The sequence below is a fragment of the Cebidichthys violaceus genome, unplaced genomic scaffold (genome assembly GCF_023349555.1).
Source record: "Cebidichthys violaceus isolate CVI_PGR_0920_01 unplaced genomic scaffold, fCebVio1.0.p SCAF_16, whole genome shotgun sequence".
Lineage (NCBI taxonomy): Eukaryota > Metazoa > Chordata > Actinopteri > Perciformes > Stichaeidae > Cebidichthys > Cebidichthys violaceus.
Window position 1 is genome coordinate 6,652,378 of NW_027176329.1, and position 20,141 is coordinate 6,672,518.

At 42.6% G+C, this 20,141-nt stretch overlaps 3 protein-coding genes across 3 annotated transcripts in view; 1 reads left to right on the forward strand and 2 right to left on the reverse strand.

Moving 5' to 3' along the window:
• The first annotated feature begins 2,485 nt into the window (after nucleotides 1-2,485).
• gja4 (gap junction protein alpha 4) lies at nucleotides 2,486-6,456 on the forward strand. Its single transcript, XM_068710956.1, has 2 exons — nucleotides 2,486-2,616; nucleotides 4,269-6,456. Exon 2 carries the CDS (start codon nucleotides 4,278-4,280, stop codon nucleotides 5,412-5,414), a length of 1,137 nt encoding a protein of 378 aa, XP_068567057.1. The 5' UTR covers nucleotides 2,486-2,616; nucleotides 4,269-4,277; the 3' UTR covers nucleotides 5,415-6,456.
• Nucleotides 6,457-13,847: 7,391 nt separating this feature from the next.
• Nucleotides 13,848-15,830, reverse strand: smim12 (small integral membrane protein 12). The gene is made up of 2 exons (XM_068710957.1): nucleotides 15,769-15,830; nucleotides 13,848-14,912 (listed from the first exon to the last, which is right to left on the reverse strand). The coding sequence occupies exon 2, from the start codon at nucleotides 14,882-14,884 to the stop codon at nucleotides 14,612-14,614; it is 273 nt and encodes a 90-aa protein (XP_068567058.1). The 5' UTR covers nucleotides 14,885-14,912; nucleotides 15,769-15,830; the 3' UTR covers nucleotides 13,848-14,611.
• Nucleotides 15,831-18,215: 2,385 nt separating this feature from the next.
• pef1 (penta-EF-hand domain containing 1) overlaps nucleotides 18,216-20,141 on the reverse strand; it is a 4,932-nt gene continuing 3,006 nt past the window's right edge. The window contains exons 4-5 of the mRNA XM_068710959.1: nucleotides 19,484-19,627; nucleotides 18,216-19,342 (exon numbers count right to left, since the gene is read on the reverse strand). Coding sequence (XP_068567060.1) covers nucleotides 19,113-19,342; nucleotides 19,484-19,627 — 374 coding nt within the window. The 3' untranslated portion in view covers nucleotides 18,216-19,112. The remainder of the gene's footprint in view (nucleotides 19,343-19,483; nucleotides 19,628-20,141) is intronic.

A 20,141-nucleotide genomic window follows, 5' to 3' on the forward strand; every position in this document is an offset into this window, starting at 1 on the left:
GGTGTAATGACCAAAGAAAGAGCAAGACGCTGATCTGTCAGGATGATTCACTGCCAATTTGCCAGCCTTTTTATAAAGCTCCGCTCTGTGCGGCGGCCGGGTAGACAAATCCAGCCTCCTAACTCTTCTATAATCTACATATTGACACGTATGATGGTGCAGCTCTGATTGGAAACGACTGTGAGGAGATGACTTCTCAGCAGAGACTTTAATTTGACTGAGTACGGTGTCAGTAGGTGATAACTGGAGTGGCTTTTTGCAGTTGGATTTGTTCAGACTATGTTATGACATGTGATATGGTGCTGAACGGTATTATGACTAGCAAGGCTGTTTTTTAATTTGTGTTTTTATAATGCGGTAAAAGTATTTGACTGAAATGCTCGTTTACGATCAATCACTGTTTGGGTTTCTTGCCGACATGAGGAAGCCATTGGGTTTAATGCTCTCAGTAGCGTGCAGCCTCACTTGTGCCAACATTGATTTAAGATGTGAAATCTAGTCTTCCAGCAACCTTTATTTACAGTACACACTCTGTTTGCATCTTCCTAAGGAGAAAGAAGTCATGCCTTTTCCTCCCCATTATGTTGCCAAGTTGTTCCTCAAGGTTTTGCATTAGCTCTATACTGACTTTCAATGAGTAAGCAACTCATAACGTGAGTTATAAAAACACGTTGGGCTTCTTCGGGTTAGCTCGAGCCACACATCTGTAAACAAAGCCTGTGTGTGCACAGCCAGTCGGCTGTCTGGGATAAAAAATAACTGGACGGGCTGCAGTTTCCACTTAGCACAAACACACGGTGAGATCTCTGTTTGCATCAGAGAACAGAGCTCTTACTGACAAGAGTACTATGATCTATAATACCACTGAGTAGGTTGTTTTATGATTTGAAGGGGCAGAATTGATTATAAACCTATTTATGGCATCAGTGAAACACAAGATGAACTATAATCACTTAAGTCTAGCGCACACACTCACAGTAGGGCTCTAACTTACAAGTATTTGTATTCACTAAATCAAATTTAGTGAATTTTGTTGCATACATCAAGTTAGAACATAGCAAACCTTAATGGGATATCCATTAAATACTGACGCTATGTCGATACCGATGCACAAGGCACCTTTTAGCACCTATATGAGACACATCAGGTCTTCAAGTAAGAACAGTGTAGACCCATCAGTCCCTTAATAGACGCTCAGAGATGCTCTGGGAGTGTGATGGTGAAATATAAAGACAATAGAACAAACACAGGACTTTAACCAGAAGACCAGTGTTTGAGGCCGGTGTTGAGTTAATTAGATGTCACAATAGTGACATCTAATTAATTACCTATAAACTAAGTTATGTTTACTTAGTTTATAGTTATTTTAACACCAACCATGATGTTTTTCCTAAACATAACTAAGTGGTTTTGTTGCCTGAACATAAGTAAGAGGTTGGTTTTTTTTCACAATGTAAATGTTAATCACTTGTTTAGGGTCGTAAGGGGTCAGCATGTCACAAGTTGGGAGCATCGGTACTGTATATGTGACAAGTTAGATTGAGAACATGTGGCCAAATCTTAATCTAACAAGAAATGTAATACAACTGTCAAATAAAGCAGGAAATAAAAGTGCTCAGATTAGTAAATAGCCCAAGCGTAGTACATGAGGGAATGTATTTTTTCATCCTGTAATTTACATAGATTGTCATTTTTGGTCTACACTATAGTTTCAGTTTGCAGTATGTAATATCAATACTATGATACTGCAACGGGCGTTTTGTGTTTGACCAAATCACGCAAATTATGTAAACCGAAGGAGGTGAACGAATTTATTCTTCAACTTCAAGAAAACGAGATTCACATGTCAGGCTCGTGTGAGGCTTCACCGGCGTCATGTGCCTCTCGGAAACAAGGTGATTGGCGCCATTGCGTGGCATCATGGAAAATTACATGAGTCTAAAAGGAAGTCAGATGGCCCCCGTTAGTAAACAGATCAGAAATATTCTATCTCAAATAAATCGTGATCAAAAATAGAAATGTGATTAGAAGCAGTGTTAAAATAATACAGCTAAATAATCATGTTCATGGAGGATTATAGGGGGTTAGATGATTTTCTTGGTTAAAAAAAACCCGACATATTACTAGTTCCTTGTGGTGCTGTAATTATGAGTTTGTTTACTGTGGGTTTATTGTTTATTTTGCTTTATAACTTGATATTTAAGGCCACCTCACTCTTTCCAGTGTGTTGTCCATTCCTTCCTCGACATCTTAAGCTTCTTCGCCTCTAACCTTTAAATAAGCGCAGTCAGGCGATACTCCCGTGTAATTAATGCAAACGGGTGGTCCCTTAAACAAAGTTTAAAGCCCGAACGCCCCATGCGCAGTTAACGAGAGCTACTTTGAGTCCATCCCATTTCCTGGACGAAGTTCCTGAGGGACGGCCAAATAAACGGGCATGGGAAAGTTCCCTCCACTTTTTCCGATTACATCGATGCTTTTTAAAGAAGGGAGACTCAAACCGACTGGCGCTACAGATCGCTACTGTAGGGAGCGGAACGAGACATTAAAAGTACACTGAGTGCTGAGACCAGTACACCAAATAAGGAGACAAACCCCGCTTCACGAGAGAGAAAGGTAAGAAACTTTTCCAATTAGGAACTAAACCAGATTAGGATTGTTCACGTGACAAAAACAATATATAATATTGTGTAATAAGGACATAATCATTTGTCCCTGTGGTTCTCAAAAGTTCTCAACGAGTGAGTTGCACTGCGTTTGATATTGGTTTTATTCCCCTTAAGAACCAGAATAACAATTCTAGGGGCTTACAGTGCCTAGCATTGTTTTTTATTAACTTTTGGTGGGTAATTCTACTTTTGTGTTATTATTGTATCGCCTTCTGTATTCCTATAGGGAATTACAGGATGAAGTTGTGAATCTCTTTCAGTATAGATAACAGTGGATCTGTGGTTCTTAATATTGAGTTTTATGATTATTTATTTAATTAGTCTGCCTTGTTGTATTTTTTTTTTTTTAAATGATGTATAGTTTATAAACAATAATAAGGCTGGGAATTACTTTAAACGTAGACTCATCAATAGTCTTGTGACTGAAGTGTCTGAAAAGGATTTGTTGGTTAAAGTGTTTTATTGTATTTTATTCTGTGACATACTTAGTGGTGAACTGTATCTGTGTATTCTGTGGAATGTTTGTTAGAGATAACAGTGGTACTCAAGACAATGCTGTCAGAGGTGGATCAGTCCAGTTATCAGAACAGAATCCCTGGCCGTCCATTGTCTTGTCTCATCCTGTCAGAAAGTTTGTGTTGTTACTATTAGGACATTTTCTTTTTCTGAAGAAATGACAAAAAAACATAAATAGTCTAAACAAATAGACAAGTGTCACAGCTGAGCCTCAACTCTGCTGAACAAACAGGATGTTTATTCAGATGTGTGTGTATTTTTGTGTGTGTGTGTGTGTGTGTGTGTGTGTGTGTGTGTGTGTGTGTGTGCGCGCGCGCGCGCGCGTGCGCAATGCTTTTATGAAATCGGTCCCAGTATGATTTTACTAAGCTAAGCTTTAATTGATTCATACATGTTTGCATTTAATGATGCTGTGTAGTGTTAAAGAGAGTGGCTTCTCTTGAACTCATTTACTCCAGTTTTACTGTGAAAGCGCACACTATTTCCTTTCATATTAAACGTTAACTTTAGTGCCATGTGTTTTTGTTTTAGTTCATTTTAGTGCATGGAGGCCTTGTTTTTACATCTTGATGATGAGGAGTTGTAGCCCACTCTAACAACGTTGTGAGCTCATGGAAGAACTAATACGAACTAATAGGCAGCCAGATACGCATGTTCCCCAGTAAAAATACATCATTACATTGAAAAGGTTGGAGAAAAGTAGCTCATTTGTTGCTTATATAAATCATTAAACATGTATGCTTCAGCTGAAAACCTTTTAAACATTTAGTCATGGAAGTAAAATACATCAATTAGGTGTTAAGTGGCACATTCAAGCCAATCTGTTCAGCAATGGAGCAGTAAACAAAATACGACGTGCATAACAACTACAACTAAACTTCACACCCGATACAACTTGTCATCATTTAAACAGACGGAAAAGCCTTTAAACAGCCTGACAGTGACTTAAAACAACCTGTCCTCATTTAGCATCCTCAGTTGTATTTACAAAATATGTAGTTTTATAAACACTAAAGGTGAGCTAATTGTGAAATCTTTTATTTCTCAAATGTTCTCTTATTCTCCCCCCGTCTATCCTGTTAGGAGCAGAGGATGTCCAGAGCTGACTGGTCCTACCTGGAGCACCTGCTGGAGGAGGGCCAGGAGTATTCGACAGCCATTGGCCGTGTCTGGCTTACTGTTCTTTTCCTGTTTCGGATGCTGGTACTGGCGACTGCCGCTGAATCTGCTTGGGATGACGAGCAAGCTGACTTTGTCTGCAACACACGGCAACCTGGCTGCACTGCTGTGTGCTACGATAGAGCCTTCCCCATCTCCCACTTTCGCTACTTTGTCCTCCAAGTCATCTTCGTCTCCACGCCGACCATCTTCTACTTTGGATACGTGGCTATAATGGCCGGGAAGGACAAGGAAAATGAGGATGACAAGGAGGCAGAGGAAGGTGGAGGTGAAGGTAAAAGGGGAGGGAGAGCAACAGAAAGGGACAATAACAATGTGACTAAAGACAATGCAGAAGAGAAGGAGAAACAAGGGGGCGTTGGGAGAGGTAGAAGAGCTGAGAAGGCTCCACCCAACCCTCCTAAACTGAAAGGAAGGCTGCTGTGTGCATATGTGTTCAGCATCCTGTCAAAAGTCCTCCTGGAGGTCGGCTTCATCCTAGGGCTGTGGTTCCTTTACGATGGCTTCTTCATTGCAGCAAAGTTTGAGTGCACTTGGTCCCCTTGTCCTCACACCGTGGACTGCTTTGTCTCTCGACCCACGGAGAAGACCATCTTCACCATCTACACTCAGGCGATCGCTGCCATCTCCCTGCTCCTCAACCTCGGTGAGCTCCTTCAGCTCGCCGTCTCCCATCGGCTGAAGAAATACCGTGCCCAGCCCCATGACTACCTATCTCGGTCCGAGCAGGTACCGGCTCGACAGGAGGCTCCCGAACTTCAGACGGATTCATCGAAGTCTTACAAAGCAGGGGGCCATGTCAACCCCCCCATGCTGGGTGAGGCTACATGCTTCCCCAACCCCTGTGAGAGCTACAGGGATCTGGCGATAGAGGTGAACTGGGGACCCGGGGAGGCCGGGGGTGACCTGCTTCCCAGTTATGTGAACTGCATGGGGGCGATGAAAACATCACATTCCCCCAGAGTCCATTATAAGGCACACGCACAGCACAGTGGGAAAAACACTAGGGGTACCTTTAAGGCACACTCAAAGCAGAAGCATTATGTATGATGCAGCCAGATGCGGCGAAGTGTTGCTCATGACCATGAAAGCTGTGTTTTTTTCCCGGGGTCTTCCAGTTTTTATTTTTATAAATATTTTGCTGCACATGACACTCGACTGTCAGCAGTGCACAATGAGAGCTCAAACAAGGGGGAAAGGAAGAACAACTATTGCACTGTGAACTCGATGCCTCAGAGGCAGGCAGAGAAACAGAGATTTGCCAGATAAATGGACCTATTCAAAATGAAAGATTTTGAGAACACTCCCCAAGGCAAAGCAAATGGGACTACACAATGAGAGAAGATTACAGTCATAAGATGCCTTCATGGCAGTGGAAAAAAACCGTGCAGCGGGGGGTCTGCGGTCGGCCTAGGGATATTGTGGGAGTGTGTATGGGAGAGCATGCAGTAGAACTAGATTTGAGCATATTCCTCTGAGATTTACACTGTAACCCCTTGAGTTCTTTGAACCCCCCCGTGTCCCTTTCTCCCATGGCTCCGTCCACACCGTGGAATGTACTGGTCTCTGGATCCTGCTCTGCTCCCAAGGGGATAATGGCTACGTGGATGCAGACATGCATGCATGCATGCACACACACAATGTACTTTTCCCCCCTTTCACCCAGTAAGATTTGGTCACTCAAGTTGGGGGACGTGGGCTGGGGAAGACATGGGAGAAGGAGAGCCAAGCCAGAGGAATTCTGGGATTGTAAATGACTTATCATTGCCGGTAACCAGAATAATTTAGCAATGAGGAACGAGGGAGAGAGAGAGCACCACCGCATACTAGTTCATGAGAGCTGAATAATGGAGGAACGACATGCATCCACTATGAAAATGAAGAGAAACGAGAGCTTGAGAGAGAACTCAAAAGATGCATTAGTGAATGCATATTGAATGGACTGAAAGTGGTACAGAAATGTGCAGACTTAATTCAATGAAATGACTTATGAATTATGTGAAAACTGTATTTAATGTTTAAAGTATTATGAAGAAATACCTGTGTTTATATTTATTTTTTGTGGAAAATAAAGTTTAAAGTATAAAATAATGATGACATTGTCAAATGATGGTATCATTTTAATATATCATATCACATAACACATTTACCAGAGATGCTACAGAGACTACGTTCCATACAAGTTAATCTGTTGTGTACAGAATGGTTTGATTTCCTTTTCCTTTCAGAATATAGGGCTGAGATTTCTGTGTGAGGATTATGTCTCTGAAGTGTGTATCGCTTCTCTGTCCAACTTCTGTGTCCAGCCTCTATCTAAATACTGTCACAATACGGAGGCACTGAATCACTCAAGGGAAAGCTCTTTAGCAATAACAGAAAGATGGAGGTATGGAGAAGTGGATGAGATTTCCAAGTTATCATGAGCATAACCTCCTGACGGGAAAAATGGAGGGAAATCATTTTGATTTAATGGCTGTTTTCAAATCCGTAGCTGGCTGTACGGGGAAGAAAAGCATCAATTATATGCCGGTAAAAGTTCATACAAGGTGGAACAGCACTTCATGCTGAACCTCTTTAGTATCCACTGGGGAGTCCTGCCTGTTAACGCTGTTTTCGCGGAGAGCAATTGATAAAATCCAGCACCTTCACCAAAGGTGCTCGCCCGAGCACCGAATGAATGCAGCCATGTGTCTTTTCAGGGCTGCAGCGGCAGCATCTGCAATACGGCACACATTTCCAGCAATTCACCAAACTGTCTCCATGATGATAAGCGGTTATCTATGGCAGGAAAGGGGGCTTATGGGAAATTCAAGTGAGACAGGTTCTCATAAAACAAACTGCTTGAACTGTGCGAGGCCAAGCAAGCACTGCAGCAAGCAGCTGAGAAACAGAAATTACAAAGTTTGCAATAATAATAAGAAGAAGAAAACAGTTTCTCTGTTCTCGGAGTGGAATGTGTTTTCATTGTGGGCAGCCTCTCCCCTGCGTCAAGGATGGATTGGCAGATACTGTTGAGAGAACAATACAAACAGAGCCGGCTGAAGCTGCCCAGTTCAATGTCTGCTCACAAGAACTCGGCTGGCATTCCCGTGCAGTCTTGTTATCTTAGTGCAGGTGGGTGGGTGCGTTTGTGTGCACTTGTGCGCACGTGTCCATGCGATTGTTCATGTGTGTGTTTTCACAAAAAGCCGGGGGGGGGGGGGGTGGGTCACGGAACAGATGTGCATGGGGCGACCCATATCGGCCCTCTGCTGCCAACCAAAGCCAGCAGCGGAACAGCGGAGCTCCCTTTTACATCCATCTTCCTTACAGCCGATCAAGCCGGAGAAGCTCGACGCCCTGCTCTATTCTTTCCACAGAGTAAACTCTCGCCTCCTGTTCAGTGAAGCAAATACAACCCGCCGAGATGAAAACAACATTGCAGGTTATTTGCTGCTCCAACAGCCATTTTTTTTTCTTCTTCTGCACAGTCAATGCCTACCCGCCAGAGAAATTGCCCCCTGACAGTGCATGTGAAAAGTGATGTTTTAACTAGATGTTCCTCTGTCAGAACATTAGTAAAATCTTCCCACATTCATTGGCTTTGATATTCACGTCTAGACTATTTCCCAAACTCAGGACAATCAAATCAGACACACTGCTTGCAGAAGGACGTTCCAATAAAAACGTCACAATGGAGATTATTTGTTTGTGTCCAGCTGGGGTTAATAAAAGCGGTAGTCATTAGCTGGGAAGACCTCAATCTGTGCGACAGGTCATCCTTAACGGCTATACATGCGTCCTCTGGGATCAGCTGCCATTTCCTGACATTGTTGAAGTCACTGCTGATGCATTTCCTCACTCCGCTGGTGAATCCGCATGGCGCTGATCACACACAAAGAAAGGCAATGTCTCAGCTTTGGTGAATGAGCGTACACACACACACACACACACACACACACACACACACACACTACAGTACACACGCTTTTAGACTGTGAAGCAGTTCAAAGTGCTGTTAAGCAGCCTCAGGGCTCCAGCAGTTCTTAAAAGGCTAATTGTTTTGCCCAGAGGCAACTCTCCTTTAGGGAAGATCTTACAGTTGTGCTTTGCACCAGGCTCTGGTCGCCCACCTATGTGCCAGGCCTTTCCAAAAATGGGTTGCTCGGTTGTCATAGTTCCTGCCAGCTGTACTATATTGAGGAAACACCCTGCACAGGCAGAGAAGGCACTCACACACACACAGACATACACTCAAGAAGTTAGGAATGACCAGCTTGAAGTCGCGTCAGAAAACTCAGACGGTCACAAAACTCACTTACACACACACACACACACACACACACACACACACACACACACACATATATATATATATATATATATATATATATATATATATATATATATATATATATAAACAAGGGACCAGCATGGCTGAAAAGCTTTATGCAAGATCTCTTTATTTGCCTGTAATTGGAAATAATGTGCCTCGCACAGCACAGACCACTTTTTTAGGGGTTTAGTGTTTATGTTATAGTGTGTGTGTGTGTGTGTGTGTGTGTGTGTGTGTGTGTGTGTGTGTGTGTGTGTGTGTGTGTGTGTTAAAAGCATACAGCGCTCTGTGTGCCAACTCCCTTTGTTTCACTGAACATACGTACACACAATACCGACACACTGCTTACTCCGTATCCATAACAATGTCACGTCCAAGCACCCAGTCCTTAATTTGGCCATTTGTGCTACTGGACAAAACAAGACAAAAATGCTTTCAGCAGTATCTAAATTTAAACTCTGCATAGGAAGTGGGTGTTTCCTGTTCCAGTATTGTTTCTCCCCAAGGGATTGGTCATTTGGGATTGTTCACCCTGACTATTGGACTGCGGTGGGCATTGTTGCATTGTGTTGTCCGAGCTCCCTCGTGTTTTGTTTTTCTAGTGTCACGGCCGCCCCATCAAAGGCCAGTGAAGGATGAGGGAAATGGGCAAAGTGCCGGCTGTGTGGCTTGAGTCAATTGAGAAGGCTGGTACCATTTATAGCTCGCACAGAGAGAGAGAGTGTGTGTGTGTGTGTGTGTGTGTGTGTGTGTGTGTGTGTGTGTGTGTGTGTGTGTGTGTGTGTGTGTGTGTGTGTGTGTGTGTGTGAGGTGGGGCGGGGCATAAACCAGGGCTGCTTGTGTCTCTCTTCAGCTGTTGGTTGTCAAATTGAATTACAGGTAGATTTTGAGGACTTAGAGTGGAGACTTTGGAGGTAATGTCCGGGTGCTTAATACAATTCGATATTACACGAACAATGAGTCAGTTGACTAAATGTGAAAAGGGGTCATAGTGAAGAACACACAGAGAATTATCGTCCAGCTCTACAGTCCTCCTCAGCTCTATGGAGAGTTTTAGCGTCTTTCAGCTTGTTGTTTTGGTTTTACGTCTCACAACTCTACAGTTTTGGTTCACTCTCACTGCTCTCGTCAATTCCAGCTGTTTACAGTAAATATGCTCTGCTAAACCGACGGTATGCTACCTGTACAGACCCAAACAACAAAGTCGGAACTTATGGAGCATGTAGCAATTTAATATGCAAGTAAGAATCGGCGAAGATGAAAATAGATAAAAGTAGAGTGAATAATGGCCAGAAACACAACCTTAAGAGGAGTATTAATGTTGCCCAGTGTCTGTTGGCAGCGTAAATAGGCAACTGTTTATTTACGTGGAACTAATAACCAAAAAAAAACAATTGCTGCAGCTTTGAAGTTTAATACTCAATGCAACCATCCTGATTATCTTTTAGAAATAGGACGAAGTATTTTCTATGGATATTCATTAAGTTTCAATTTGAAAGACAAACAGTGACATTATTTATTTTTTTAAAGGATGGGAACATTTAGAAACTGCACTTATAACTCATTGGTCAACCTAAACCCAAATCAGATTTTTGAGTAATAGCTAATGTCAACCAGTTTAGTTAGTCCAACTATATTATGCATCTGGCTGTCAGAGAAGTTTGGGGATAATTTGTCATCCTTTAATAAATGCCCATGTGAAAAGAAATATCTCAAAATGTGTTTACCTCGACCTCTGTGTGAGACCCTTTACATGTTTATGCCAAGCTTCTTGTCTGTGTATGAGTTTGATATACAGCAATACCTGGATTCCTGGATTCTGTGTTTGTGTGTGTGTGTGTGTGTTGGGGGGGGTTGTTTAATAGGGAACGTGGTGCCCTTCCAACAGGCAGACAGCTCTATTGTTCATGCAGCAAAGGGAACACCGTCTCCTGCCTGTCCACTCAGGATGTTGGGTTGGACCTCCTTAAAAAGAAGGAACAGCCAGCATCACCCGCACCCATTATCCCCATCATTCAGCAAGAACAATGAAGCACCTCCAACATCCTCCTCCCTTCCCAAGAGCCTCGGTGCTCGGTTCCCACAGTACGGTGTAGTTGTGAAACATTGTTAGACGACCGACCTGTCATCTGGCTGTTTCCAGGCGGACACACACACGCACGCACGCACGCACGCACGCACGCACACACACACACACACACACACACACCACGTTCCTTGTTAACTCTCTCAGCATAATTTAGCTTCGCCTCCTCTTCTCCATCCTCGCTAGTTTCAAATGGAAACTTCCACCGGCTTAAAGTAATTGACTCTCCGAACATGCACAAGCAGGGGGTCACAGCAGTGGAGCGGGTCATTCCACTGATAGCAAACTCAAGAGGGGAGTACAAGCTGATGACTGCCGATAGCACAGCATTCACCACTCCGGTGCCAATGTATCTGGGCCTCATAATCTTTCCCCATTTCACTAGCTAGCAGGGTAACGTAGCGGAACTTACCCTGGCACTCTGGAAAGGTTATCATCCATTAGGAGAGCTCCTGGGGTACGGAAAGATGGACTTTTCTGATTCATTATTTAACGCTGGAAAGACCGCGGGACTGGAGTAGAAGTTTCAACAAAATAATTGTTAGAGTTCACTCTAAGTGCACGTGAGTTACCACGTGTCGGATTTAAAAAGCTTCATAAAGTTTTCTCATTTTGTAGCGTTTTACGACACCAGTTACTTCTCCGTTTTGAATCAATGGTGGATTCTTATTAAGTTCTTTGTTCCCTAACCACATCACCCCTCTTGTTTTAATAATGAGAATAATAAAGGTTTTCTTGATTGAATATGTGGAAACTTTTCCCACTTTCTGCTTACACACGGAGATCAAAGCTCATGTCGGGTACAGGCAACATCACCAAAGTCTTCCTACATATTCCTTCAACACTATATTAACTCCAAAAAACACAGCAGCAGTGAATCAATGTTTTTGTTGGACTACTTTATAAATCTGTGACGTTACTGGTGTATTGTGAGATAAAGAGAAGAAAGCTGCCCTTAAAAGGATAAAGTGAATTCTAGCCTCATGTTGTTGTGCTCATGCATGTATCAAAAGGAATGTTTTCATGTAAAACATTCTAATATATAGCTCTTTGGTGATGCATTTCAAAATGAACAGCAATGCCAGCAGTAGGACCAACTGTGATCTGTTCCCTAATGCATTAATAGGGGCTATTCATACTGTGCAACCTAACATTTCTACAGTGGCTGATGGAGAGTAACATGCTTATCTACTGACAGCTTCATCCACCACCAATGCTGCTTTAGACCCTATTCTTCCGACATGGTTTAATTAATCACTTTTATCAGGCCAAAATGAGCCTGTTCCCCCTCATCCAGCTAACTGGGCTGTTTGAACGCAGTTAAAGGACAGTGCTCTCTTGTTTTGAAATGAAGGCGACATGTGTAGAGAGTTGGGACCATGATCAGCAGTCATATATTTGGTTGAGTGCTGCGCTTACATAAGTATAGAGGGCTGAGGGGCCTCCCAGCATGCACTGGGGTAATAGATACATAGACAGCAGGACCCAATCTCAAATTCCTCACTCAGACTAACCGGTCCAATCATAAAGTCCCGCTAAAGCGTTAAACCCTGAACCCACAGGGACTTACCGATGTTACCTGTTAAACGGTTGAGTGTGAGAGGCTGTGAGGGCCTGAAATGGTGTAAATACAAAGGGGCCAGCACTTTGCTGCAACACGTCATGTTATCTACAATCGTGGCTATTTTTTTATTTATTTTTTTATCTTCCAGGCTTTTGCCTCTCAAGATGAGTTATTTGTCAAATAATCTATTTACTTGTTTTTGTCAAAACAGCTTTAATAGGTTAATGAAAATAAATGGTTAATGAATAAACCAGAGCTGTAATTCCATTCCTCTGATTTCATGTGTTTTTATGTTCCATCTTTAATCCTTAACGTTTCTGATTAAATGTAATGTAAGTAATGTGCCAGGCTGAACACCTATGTGCCGTTCTCTTTATTGCCTTTTTTTTTTTACGTCTCATGCTTCCACTGGTTACCCAGTGTTTAACGTCACATTGCAATGAATTGTGGGCAAAGTCTGCATCTGATGCTGACTTAGGGAAAGTGTTAAAAAAGTACTGAAAATGTCTGCGAGAGGGACCTCAAACACTTAACGATTTGACAGTGGGACACCCCTAAACCCTCACGGACTTTGCGAGAGCGCGCTCCAAAGTCTGTAAATCCGTGAGTGTGGAGATTGAGATTAGGCCACAGTCCTCTGTACAAGAGGGTCAAAGTTCAAGGTACCATGTTATGTGAAAAGTAGTATGTCCCGAATGAATGAATACTACATGCCCTGTGTAAGGATAGATGCAGTACGTACTTAAAGTAAAAACAAAAAGTATGCGATTTGGAACGAAAAAGTGAGATTTTGTGTGCATTGTTACACAAATAGTTATGAGTGAATGCTGTAAGTGAAGTATTTTGCAAACAAGTTTAGTCAAATGACTTATCTTTATAAAACTTATTCCAATTTAAAATTCATTGAATGGTTTTAATGTTCCCCATCATAACGCCATAGTTGAAATTCATGTTGTGTGGTTCTTAGGACAGTCAAATGTATCTATTTAAGAGTTGGTTCTTTTTATCAGGGCATCTATTAACTTCTGTGTATTTTATTGTGCAACACTTTATATTGAAAATACAACTGATAGTTTTTCATCTAAAATCCTCACATCTAAAAAGGGATCCCTTGTATCCGAAATTGACTTCTCGTATGGGTATGGCTCACCCCGAAAGCACTCTTAAACCAGGGATCTGTGAATCAGCTCAGACAACAGCTGCAAACACATTTTAAGCCAGATTTGAAGAACTAAAAAAGATCCAGACTCCATCATCATACCCGAGGCAGAATTCCTTGCTTTGCCTCATGCATTCCCTCGAAAATAATTTCCTTCTTGAAGCTGACTAAGCAGAGTCATTACTTCCTTCCTTTGGCTTTGATGCGACTTCCTGTCCTTGGCAGCAATATTGTTTCATATCCAAGTGGGATCAGATATTTGTTTGGACCTGAAGTGATACAAATTCAAACATTTGTTTAATTCCTTTGTTAGAAAAAAAATCAGTAGCCGGAACCGGTGATAAAGAACCATCCCAGCATTTTCAGCAAACATTCCTTTATTCATCATATTTATTTTTGCAGTGACACATAATTACAGCGTGAGATGTGCAAACCATCCAGACTTCCGAAAATGAAAGTATTGTGTAGATGTTCCAGACAATAGGACAATAAGCAGCTTAAACATCCTGAGAGACCTCCCACATAGTTGGCTTATTTTGTCACATACCATCAAAAGGTTACATGCGATAAAAAGAACTACGACAAAGACCCGTCTCTCCGCTCTTCCTTCGCTTTCATGTTCACAACCAGTCCTTTCTAAACATGCAGAAATGATTCAAAAGGAGAAGCACTTTTTGACAGGCTCGGAACGTGAACATTATTTCCATCTCTTGCATCATTTGCGTGTGATTTAAACAGCAGAGACACAATAACACTTGTGTGATAATTACACAACTAGATGTACAGAAAACAGACAAAGAACAATTTCCACCAAACTCCTGTCATCAGTTCAAAGCATGGCCACCCAGAGGCTCAATACTTCATGTGTGTTAATGTATCTTACTTTAGTTGTTGATTAATGCCTGAACAGGCTTGTGTGACATCAAGGAGAAGGTCAAATAATCACATACAGCACATTTAAGCTGTGTTTGACTCCAAAGAAAGTAGCAGATATTTACACAGGCAAGCTGGTGCATGAGTGAGGATGTATGGCTGAGGTAAGAATGGGTGTTTTTGCCCTCCGTGGCCCCCAATGCACCGCTGCTGAGAGAGGGTGAATGCATGTCTCTCACACCGACTCGGGTTAGCTCTTCTCGGGTCGGTTCCTGTTCAGAGCGGCTCTAGGTGTGAACTCCAGTTTCTCTTTCAGGCTAAGCACCTGGGTGCTGTCCACACCCTCTTGTTCTTGCAGCTTTCTATCCTCCCTCTGCTCCAGGATGCTCTTCTCCTCTCTGGCTTTAGGGGTCCCCCTGATAAACCACTCCAGGTGGTAGCCCACTCCTCCCACCACGAAGGCCACAGGGAAGGTGACATAAGGGGCATAGGTCCGTGCCGCCGTCCAAAACAGAGGCCACATGACTGCACTCCGCTTCGGCTCCGAGGTGCTCCATAGGGATGAATAAAAAAAAGAAGTTGCGAGTGCGTTTGAGCGTACATTAACGATTGATTACAGTGTTATAGTATGTAGTATGAGGGGAAAGTGAAGAGCCATTCATATATAAAAGAGCATTTATGTAGCTACTATTGCCAACATGACAGTGTTGCTATATTATTTAATAACAGTTTATGTAAGGAGAAAAAAACTATTTCACATCTTAATAATAAAATCAAAGCTAGCTAGTAAAAGAAGAGACAGAGTGTAATGTTACTGTATCCAGACATGCATGTATAATTTGAGTTGGGTAACATTAACTAGTCCATGTCACACGTGGGACGTCTGGCTTTATCAAGGTTAATGTAACGAGCTCGCAAAGTTACCTTCTGTCGAGGGATACTCGTACCATCACACATTTACAACTTCAAATGATATTATAACTCATTTTGTTTGTGCGTTGCGTCCAACCCGAAATTACGAGTGACCATCCTCGATTCAAGAACGGGCAATAATCTCTAGCCAAAGCCGTAATGAAATGACATGTTTACATTTGTTATGGAGTTTGGTATGCCGTCTGCCAACCAGAACAGGGCTGGTATCAACCATTGATGCATCTGAAAACATGCATCAATGTTTTCATTTTATTTATCGACACATGTTGACTTGTGTAACAAAAGTTACTGCGTGAAAGTCATATAATGAACCGGTTTGTAACCGCTTAGTATAAATAACGTTAAGTGACACGTGAGGTTACAATCCTTCTAAAGCTAAACCTGCACCAGCTACCGTTACTAGAAACAAGTCCGTGCGGTGTTTTGTCTCAGTAATATTGTGATAAAGGCAATAGTTCATTTGTCTCCACTCACCTCTACCGTTTGCACGTTACTGCAGCAGCGGAAATACGCAATATCCGTCTGAAGACTTCCTGGTTAGATTTCATTGGCTGACGAGCGTCGCTTTGCAGCAACGTGTTTTCTCGGTGCATCAGTACCACCTAGTGGTGGAAATAGCGCACTACGTTGAGATGAGGAATGCCGAAACATCTATTTACATTCTTTGTTTCAGAAAAACACAAAGAGAATCAACATTAACTATACACAACACTAGGCTACACCTTCTACACAATAATATAAAATACATATATTCAATTTAGGATCCCTAAAATGGGGACTCACTGCAACAGAAACAAATTAAATTATAGGCTAGTGATCCACTAATAGGGTGACACAGTACGTGAATAAAACAGTATTATAACGTTGTTTTTGTTCATCCTTTTACAACTGAAACAATTTCCCTACAATAAGGAATTACATTTTTATTCAATTATGTCTCATTGGACCTAATACATGCTTAATAATCAAAGCCCCTCATGTGCTTTGTGGCTTTGCAGTCGAGGGAGCTGTGTTCTTACGTAACATAGCCTATACCATGCATGTTTACCCCTTCCTGGAAGCCATAGAAATGCAATCTCTTTTGGTGTTCAAACATCTATGGCATTCTTGCAGAAAATCCTCCTCTCAAGGAATACTCATGAAAGGCTGACAGATCTGTCAGCAGGATTGTGTCACACGCAAACAAGGCGTGAACAACCCCTCTCGGATGACAAACCCCTCAAGTGTCATGACACTTTTCTTTTAGTTCAAAAGTACAGTTTGACATGTAAAGAACAGACACTTTTAGAGGCTTGGTAAGCTGTATACAAACACAAACTCTTGAAGAAGTTTTGCTTTTGTTTACTTTAACTGCTTATGAGGGATGCAGAGAAATTGTGTACGTTTCAGCCACCCGGTGGGAAACCATAAATTGCAGCATTGACTCTGGGAGGGGGGGGGGAATATGCTACTCCAGTTTCTGGGTAAGTGAATCAGTAAATGTTCTTTCTACGGCTCCATATGATTGATGACACTGATATTTCAGCTCGCAGGCCCTAAAGTTTTCCACAACAACAGTGCCGTGCAGTGTGCAGGGCACAGGGCTGATCTATAGCGATTGGAATGCAGCCTGTCGTGGAGCGACAATGAGTCGGAAACCGTGGATGACCGGTTCTGACTCATTGGTCATTTGTGCAGAAGGAGAACGTTTTTTTTTTAAATGGAGCTAAATCCAAATGTTTATGTTCTCATTACTTCTAAAGACTGCTGAAATGATTGTGATAACAGGATTCTGTGTGGGTGATTATGCTTCACGCTTCCAAATGATTCCTCCCTCTCTGCTGTCCGTCTCGTAGTTGCCAAAACTGGCATTTGATGAGTCCTTTCAGATAAAGTGGAAATGAGCTCATCCCCTGCGGGTAAAACAACATTACTTGTGCCAGTTCTGCTTCACCAGCAATATTAGCTTATTTCATCAGCTCCTGCTTATTAGTGAATGAGATTTAGAGCTGCACTAGCCAAGAGTTTTATGTAAAAAAAAATATAACCATTTTATCACTCCAGATCACAAACTGGGGCTGACAGTGGAGTGTAGCATCCTCAACTAACTGAAGCCCCGCAGACCTGCTATTCACCCAAGGTAATTACAATGTCAGGCATGGTCAGTGGTGGGAAATTCCCTCATTACACAGGAAATGACAATCAGGACTTAGGTTAAATCACTGCTGGATCACATAAACCAGAAAAAAAGGGTTGCTGCAACGCTCTCTGTGGTGCACCTTTGGTCACGCTTGTGAAGTACCCAAACTCAAATGGTTTGGTTCCAGACACTGAACCACATCCACGTTCAGGCGATGTGTCAGATAGGCAGGGAGGATGTGACACAAAATGTGCTTAAGGACATGGGACAGCTAAGTTTAGCCTTAGATTAAGATGGAGGCCGAGGGGCAAGGACTAGACGGATGTGAGATATGAGCGAAAACGATGCACGAGGGGGAGTTTGATGGATTGCCTCTGATTTGGAAAGAGACGAGGAGGAGCAGGACTCTCGACACAGACTGTGATGAAGCAGAGTAACAGATGGGGAGGGAAAGCAGCGCCAGATGTGGAAGGAGGAAGACAGAGACTCTTTGGCTCTTTTGTGCGGCCAGTCTGCCCTACAAAGGAGAAATGAGCACCTGATTTGGGACATATTGAGGGCAAAGGTGACGAGTAGGGTCTGGATCTACAACTGCACTTCTGCTGGATAAAATATACATTTTGAAGTGAAAACTTCAGCCAAGTGCATAGAAATGTATCACACTGACGGTAAAGTGTTTACTGCTGCAATTACACAATACTTGCCTTTCAAATCCAGAGTAAACACTCCATCATGCAGCTTCTTGAAAGTGTAGGAACTGTATTTTTTCCATTTGTGTGAAGAATATGAATACATCAAAACGTGATAGAAAAGCATTTATTTGTTTTTGGCATTAAGAACCATGATGCCATCTGATTTCAGACCACCTCAGTGGAGTGTTTTGTCTAATAAAGCACTGGCCCACCAACCACTGAAGATCCATTTCATTGATTGGAAAGTGGAAAACATAACAAGGAACAATTATTAATGCTTTTGGGAGGGTTTTTTCCCCCCCCATGGAGAATTGTTTTTATTTCTGGTTGATACTGGCTTACAGGAGTGCAATGTAGCAGAAAACTAGAACAAATTCTTTGTTACAGAGCTTTAACAGCAACACCCCACTAACTGTGAGGAGTAGAATGATTCAAATATTAGAAAAAAGTGGCTGTATTTTGGCTAATTATACACAGTACAATATAAAGCAATGTTCAATACAATGTGCAACCATTGCATGGAAACACCCTCTGGAGATGCTGAATATTCCTGATAGCATTCTAATGGCACAGGAACCGGTTAATGGCTGCATATGAGCAAATTCATCGGGTATGAATGTCAAAATCACACATGTGTAAACAAGGCCTCTTTTGCAGTTTTATGGTAAAAAATATAACTGGGACTCTATCGCATCAGTCACCTGTAAAACAATCACTTTCACACTTGCGCCTGGTGAAAGTTAAGCCATCCAGTAAAGGCTTTCGCTGCCTTTTTTTTTTGTTTTGTTTTTTTAACAGCCAATGAACTTTGTTCAAATGCATGACGTAAGGCTTTTTACCTCCTTACAGCAACAAGCCACGGAATGATGTGTTCTGGCTGATATACTGGACACATTCAGATGGAGGCACTTATGGCAGAGCACTGAAAAACGTGAGCAAAACATGACCTGAACATGGAATGATACGATGAATCCACAGTGCAGACGGATTGCCCGGCGGAGCGGGGCTCACATGAGCCTGGTGACGGCCCCGGAGAGGAAATCCTCGTAGTTGAGGCGGATGTTGCCCGTCATGGTCGTGTCTCTCTCGCGGAAGACCTGCGTCATGCTCTGGAGCTGGGTGCACACCTGGATGAAGCGGTCCAGCTGGACGCCGGGTCGCCCGCGCGGCACGGTGAAGCGCCGCACCAACGTCTCGGAAAACTGTGGACTCAGGTTGTAGCCCATCTGAGCGAGGGCTAGAGGACAGACAGACCATTGTTGTTATCTGCTGAAAGGTTTTACTTCAGGCTTCAGATCATGCTCGTATTTGTTTACAAAAGGATCCCATAGCTCACTTTATTGTAGCACCTTTCACACATAAACACAAACGGGGCTACCTTGGTGTAACTCCGTGCCACTGATGCAGCCTGAGCGGTCTCTGTCGTACTGCTGAAAGAGCGCCCTCCACCGCTGCATGAATTCCCACAGCGCTGAGAAGCCAAATATGTCCATTCGACCGGACCGCGTCTTGTCAAACATGTCTGAAGGAAACACAAAGCAGAGGACAGTTTAGCCAAACAGACGGTTTGTCTTCCGTTATTGTTCATAACGGTCTTCCTCTTTTCAAAAACGAGCACAAATGTGAGGTGCATTCTGGGCCATGTATCGAGCGAGCCCTCTGTCCATCGTCACGACTCTTGTCTTTGTATTATTTACAAGTAGCACACAGGAGTCACTCAGTTCTCATTATGATAATGGAACATATTAGTCACTGCCTGACGAACACAACTGGAATGTCGGGATACTAGTGCAACGAACAGGTACCCAGACGGACACGTCAGATTTAGGTTGACTCTTCTCGTCTGTCCAAAGGTCTTTTAGAAATTGAATCTAAGTTTGTCAAATTTAGAGGGCTACACACTTATAAAACCAGCCTACTTTCTTTTCCCGCCACTCTTTTATCCATTTCTTTTTCCTAAATAACTATTTTTTCATCCATTTTGCTGCATTTATTTATAACCAATTCAAGAACATGGAGCTACCTCACACTGGCAC

Bases quoted from the DNA above. Each gene is read 5' to 3' on its own strand.
- gja4 (XM_068710956.1), top strand. From the start codon at position 4,278: ATGTCCAGAGCTGACTGGTCCTACCTGGAGCACCTGCTGGAGGAGGGC.
- smim12 (XM_068710957.1), bottom strand. From the start codon at position 14,884: ATGTGGCCTCTGTTTTGGACGGCGGCACGGACCTATGCCCCTTATGTC.